The sequence below is a fragment of the Salvelinus fontinalis genome, chromosome 26, assembly GCF_029448725.1.
Source record: "Salvelinus fontinalis isolate EN_2023a chromosome 26, ASM2944872v1, whole genome shotgun sequence".
Lineage (NCBI taxonomy): Eukaryota > Metazoa > Chordata > Actinopteri > Salmoniformes > Salmonidae > Salvelinus > Salvelinus fontinalis.
Genome location: NC_074690.1, coordinates 33,590,007 through 33,596,351, shown reverse-complemented (window position 1 = coordinate 33,596,351; position 6,345 = coordinate 33,590,007). Strand labels below are relative to the sequence as shown.

The 6,345-nt window shown below is 42.9% G+C and overlaps 1 protein-coding gene across 7 annotated transcripts in view; it reads left to right on the top strand.

Annotated features, from left to right (window-relative positions):
* The first annotated feature begins 1,654 nt into the window (after window positions 1–1,654).
* Window positions 1,655–6,345, top strand: part of LOC129824154 (suppression of tumorigenicity 18 protein-like) — a 52,486-nt gene continuing 47,795 nt past the window's right edge. For 3 of the 7 annotated variants that reach the window (XM_055883563.1, XM_055883552.1, XM_055883551.1), the window contains exons 1-2: window positions 1,660–1,903; window positions 2,913–3,072. In XM_055883563.1, the coding sequence (XP_055739538.1) occupies window positions 1,748–1,903; window positions 2,913–3,072 (316 nt within the window). In that variant the 5' untranslated portion in view covers window positions 1,660–1,747. Of the gene's footprint in view, window positions 1,904–2,912; window positions 3,073–6,345 lie in introns of all 7 variants that reach the window. The other 4 variants (XM_055883562.1, XM_055883555.1, XM_055883559.1 and 1 more) reach the window with 4 other exon arrangements.

The following is a 6,345-nucleotide window of genomic DNA, read 5'->3' as shown; positions in this document are numbered from 1 at the left end:
GCGAATTTCCACCAGAGATTTACCAAAAAGGCTTATGAGGTTGAAACACATTGTGGCTTGTGTTTCCCAGCTCCACGGCATGGCTTCAGTGTCCCAGTGGGCAAATGCCTCAGTGGATCTGCTCTGACTTGGGGCCAAGGCCAGGCCACTGGTACCTTTCAGCTGTCATTTACATAACAATGGCTGACTGTGTACTAACTGTGGGTTAAAGGTAGACTCAGCTAAATGAAGTTGACACGAGCAGCACCGCAGATACAGTATTGAGATGAGCGAGATGCTAGACTTCGCTCTCACAGACACACACAGTATTTGTGCATGTGCATGGGTTCGCTTCACACTGTTCACAGTATGGTAGCCAGGGCACCAAAACGGGGGAGAAGTTGAGGCTAGCGCTTCAACGCTCTTAGTTGTTTGCGGAATTTGACCCAATATGCCGTTTACTTTCAGCATCTATATCCTATTGCTGAGTCTACCTTTAGCACCTTCTACGGTTAACACATTACAAAGCACCTTCTCATAAAGATAACTGTCTTGACGATGCGGAGGTTGTTGATTCTGTTTGCCTCAAGTCTTAATTCTAGTGTCACACTCCTGATGGAAACAGTTCCGGAAAAAGAATTACACTAGAGCTTACTTAAGCAATAAGGCCCAATGGGGTGTGGTATATGGCCAATAGACCACAGCTAAGGGCTGTTCTTACTCACAACGCATCGCGGAGTGCCTGGATACAGACCTTTGCCGCGGTATATTGGCCATATACCACCAACCCCCGAGGGTTGTTGCTATTATTATTGCTATTATAAACTGGTCACCAATGTAATTAGAGTAGTACAAATAAATGTTTTGTCATACCCGTGGTATACGGTCTGATATACCATGGCTGTCAGCCTATCAGCATTCTGGGCTGGAACCACCCAGTTTATAAATTCACATAAACACTGGCAACACTGTAGGTTAAGTCTCAGTTGGAATTGCGCCCCATTAGAAATCCAGTAGAGATCCACCATCCTTGATACAGCATACCTTTCTAAGACGTAGGGGAGTGACATCAAAAGTAATGTATGAATTGTATAAAGTCAAAAACTTAAGCAAAACATAAAGCAACTTACAATTAACATGTTGGTTGTTGTGCTGACATGCTAGCTAGCTTATAAGATCAAAATTACTAATGTGTGTGGTCCACCTGTACACGATTTGTGAAGCTAAACTATAAGAAGTGAAAATATATAAATGATGCATTTAGAGCCTTAAATGTTTTTGTGACATTACAAGCTTGCAAAACTAACTACATGCAACTTCAGAATAAGAAGGCTTCTGAACACAACTAGAGGTAGCTACGGAAATCAATGAGCTGATATAATTCATCCTATTTTTGTTTGTTATTTCCCAACTGCCACAACTCATAGAGAGACTACAGTACAAACATGGCTGTGTCCCCTAAAAGAAGAACAAGGAGTAGTAGAGGTGAAGGGTCAACGCCAGCTGCTAAACAGAAAAGCTCACTGTCTGTTCAAGTTGGGAGGGAAGATTTTTTTTTCTCTCCAGAAGATAGTTTGCAACAAAAGTTGCACTGTTGGCCTGTTGAGTGTGGTGGTGTGGTGTCAGCTGGTCCCAGGCCCAGTGGCCCTCACCGGGCTCTGCTCTGCTGACGGGAGGGAGAGTGGCTGGTGGCTGGCCACGGCTCAGGACATGGCCTCGTTTGTTCACGGTCCCCCATCTCTGAAAAGAGTTATGCTGTCTGCTTTGAATGGACAGCGTTTTTCTTTGTGTGCTGGATCAAAACAGAGGGGCAAAGTTAGTCAGCAAGTTGCATAGCTATCTGCATTCTAATTCTTCAAGCCTCTTTTGTATGAAGTTTGGACATAAATTTCACACTGTGTTTGACGTGACTTGGATGCTGGAGGTAAGAGATCCTTTTTTACCCCCCAAATACAAAATAGAACAGGCTAGACTGTAATTCAATAGTCAGCTACTTCTCAAATCTATAGACTACAGTACTGGACAGTAGCCTACAATCATCATAAAACTTCAGAATATAATAAATGATGGTACAGTGAGTATAGGCTATGTAGCTCAAATATGTATATACTTTTTTGAATCTGATCTATTTTCTAACCACAGGGTATTTGACTATGAATCCCTGCCACTTTTTATGTTACCTGAAGGCAAATGGTACAGATTTCTACAAGTTATTTACAACAACAGCCAAACCATTCCTCTGGAAACTAGGCTGCAGATCAAAGGATTGGTTTGATCTCTACTTAGCATATTTGTTTAACCTAGCCAGTGATTCTGAAAAGTGCACACGCTTTTGCCGTGATATGCAGAGCACCCTTTATCCGTCTTTTTCTTGTGTTAGCTCTGGATTTAAGTACTTTCTGTATTTAGGAGACAACTGGATTTGCCAGCTTTTGAAATTTAGTTGCCCACTGCTAGCAGTCTTGGCAGCCAGGGATAGATAACTAGGTATGTTCCACCGCTAATCCTGATCGGCCTTCTAATAGTATTTGTGGACTGTACAGCACTCAATTAGGGCATAATGTGCTATTTTTATTTCCTTTAAGTTGGATTAAATGAGAAAATGTGTTTTGCAGTTTTTGCATGTCTACTATTTACTTTTTGAAGTATTGTTTTATTTAGCAGTTTTATTCGGGCAATGCTGCTCTGCTCTCAACACACATGGATTCAAAATGTCAAGCAAAAAAACAATGTCCAAGCGCTCTAAAATAAAATACGTCAGGGCAATCAGCACATTTTCTGGAAAGAGAATGCTTATGCACACAATGCCCTAATTCTCTCTTACTTCGGGCTTTGGGAAAGATGAGCACAGGTTTATTGAGAGCCAGAAAAGAGGGCAGATGGCTCACAAGCGGGATAAACCTGGGAAGTCATGCTGTAAATGTGTTTTACAGAAAACAATGAAAGGAGCGGACAAAGCGATTGTGGCAAAGTCCTTTGGAAAATGGAAAAGCAGCTCTCAAAGGTCCAGGACCATGGAGAAGCCGGATGAGCCGTCTGAAGAAAGCAAGGAGGAGAACCTTTCCAGCTGCACCTGTGAGTCCCCACGAAAAGGCAAGGAACCAACAACTTATGGAGGAAAAGTACCTAATTTCCTTATTTAAAATAGTCATAGGCCTATTTCTCTCAGCTTATTTTTCTTGTGGCCATTTTAATTATTACTAGCAGCATTGTTTTCAATTTGACACTCTCTAGCTAGCCTGCTCTATCCAGCCAGTGAACAAACAAACCACATTGTTGGGCAGGAGAATTCCTTTTGAGCGAAAGTGTGTCTCCAATGATACCGCGTTGCCAGGAAAAAGACAAAGCAAAAAATAGCAAACACAAAAACAGTCACAGGTGCATGGGACTGAGAGAGAACCCAGTGAATGGTCACTGCAGTCCCTAGGAGGTCTTTCAGTGTAAGCCAGTGCGGTGGGTGGACTTCTGACAAGGACATTGGTGAGCAGCCAGGTGGAGTGTGTAACTGAGAATGCTCCTGTTTATTCTTTTCACATGCTAATGTAGCTCCAATCTGACTTCTCTCTCTATGCGGCAGAAACTTTACTTTGAGTCTACATTCATTCTTTCCTTTCAATACCTACAGAAGCATTTTTGATACCTTGCATGCATTCAACGTAATCATTTATGATATGCATTGAACATTAATTAGTATGCGGTATTAAACTGCTGCAGGTGGTGAAAGAACGACAATCCAGTGTGACATGGAGATTAACAGGCCTTTTAGTGGTACTCTCTCAAAGTAAGGTCTGACTTTCCACTCCTATTTGATGTACCCCTATTTACTTCCACACTTACATGAATATGTGTTTGTCTTATCAGCATACACAGTTTGCATTAAATATCCGGAAAGGGCAGATACGCTCCACGTTCTGTGCACATGCAGCAATATGAGGACAGAGGAAAAAGTGTGGAGTATGTGGATGATACGAACAGGTCATTTAGCCCATCTTGGCTAATGGACCCGCAATTCTGTCCAATTGATCAATTATCCATCTTGTTACCCTCTCATAACACCAACCTTACAGTAAATAGCTACCTTTAAAATGTATCATAAGCTATCATCTTACGCTGAACAAAAATATAAACTCAACATGCAACAATTTCAAAGATTTAACTGAGTTACAGTTCATATAACGAAATCAGTTAATTGAAATAAATTCATTAGGCCCTAATCTATGGATTTCACCTGACTGGGAATACAGCTATGCATCTGTTGGTCACAGATACAGTACCTTAAAAAAGGTAGGGGTGTGGATCAAAAACCAGTCAGTATCTGGTGTGACCATGATTTGCCTCATGCAGCGTGACACCTCCTTCGTATAGAGTTGATCAGACTGTTGGTTGTAGCCTGTGGAATGTTGTCCCACTCCTCTTCAATGGCTGTGCGAAGTTGCTGGATATTGGCGGGAACTGGAACACGCTGTCGTACATGTCGATCCAGAGCCTCCCAAACATGCTCAATGGGTGACATGTCTGGTGAATATGCAGGTCATGGAAGAACTGGGACATTTTCAGCTTCCAGGAATTGTGTACAGATCCTTGCGGCATGGGGCCGTGCATTATCATGCTGAAACATGAGGTGATGGCGGCGGATGAATGGCACGACAATGGGCCTCAAGATCTCGTTACGCTATCTCTGTGCATTCAAATTGTCATCGATAAAATGCAATTGTGTTCATTGTTCATAGCTTATGCCTGCCCATGCCATAACCCCACCGCCATCATGGGACATACGTTGACATCAGCAAACTGCTTGCCCACACGAGGCCATCTGCCTGGTACAGTTGAAACCGGAATTCATCCATGAAGAGCACACTTCTCCAGCGTACCAGTGGCCATCAAAGGTAAACATTTGCCCACTGATGTCGGTTACGATGCCAAGCTGCAGTCAGGTCAAGACCCTGGTGTGCAAACCCCCAGTTTCATCAGCTATCCGGGTGGCTGGTCTCAGACAATCCCGCAGGTGAAGAAGCCGGATGTGGAGGTCCTGGGCTGGCGTGGTTAAATGTGGTCTGCTGTTGTGAGCCCGGTTTGACGTACTGCCAAATTCTCTAAAACGACGTTGAAGGCGTCTAATGGTAGTGAAATGAACATTCAGTTATCTGGCAACAGCTCTGGTGGACATTCCTGCAGTCAGCATGCCAATTGCACGCTCCCTCAAAACTTGAGACATCTGTGGCATTGTGTTGTGTGACAAAAGCACATTTTAGATTGACCTTTTATTGTCCCCAGCACAAGGTGCACCTGTGTAATGATCATGCTGTTTAATCAGCTTCTTGATATGCCACACCTGTCAGATGGCTGGATCATCTTGGCAAAGATAAATGCTCAATAACAGGGATGTAAACAAATGTATGCATACAATTTGAGAGAAATAAGCTTTTTGTGCATATGGAACATTTCTGGGATCTTTTATTTCAGCTCATGAAACATTGGACCAACACTTTACGTGTTGCGTTTATATTTTTGTTTAATGTAGTTCAATCGTTTACGTATCTGTGCATATCTGTCTTTTCCAAGTTCAGTTCCTGAAAAGGGCAATATGGCTCCACTGTACTACAAAAATGTTCATCCCTTCTAGTGTAAACTCCGTAAATAGCATCAAAGGAAGCATTGTCACTTGCACCTCTAGCATCTTTTCTGCATAACCGACCACTACAACAGGCAGTCTCAGGGGACATACAGTTTTCCTATTCCAGCCCCAACCCTGAATTACTGTGTGTTCAGTGTAATTATAAAGGAGGGTTGTTGCCAGGCTATAATGCAGAATGCCAGGTGCACACTAGCAGTGTCTCCCATTCCCACTAACTCACAGAGCCGTATCTACACAGCCTACAGGAAGTACCCTAACCTCTAAGGGATTGTGCTGCTACTTCATTCAGCAGTAATCAGTTTAGATTTCTCTCTCTATTCCTTGTCGAAATGTTGAAACCTGAAATCAGCCATATGTCTGCCGATAAACATACATCATAAAGAGGGAAAGGGAGAAAGTGCAACACTTGGTGGTGCTCTATTTTCCTAAGCCTGCTTAGGTTATGTGACTGAGCCACAGTTGCTCTGTGAAATTGTATCCCGATACTGGCACTGCATCCTTGTGAGGGAGTCTTGTAAAATGGGTTTACTTAGCGCCTTTGCTGGCATTTTCCGAAGATAGCAAATGCACAAACACTGCCCATGATCGGATTAACTGTACAACAAAATGATGTAACTCTTTGTCTTTCTTGTGTGGCATAGGTTTTCCTCTGCATGAGTTTAGTGGTCAGCTCAAAATGTAGACAGGGATGTTACAGAGCCAACATGCAGTTCAGCCATAAGACAAGTAGC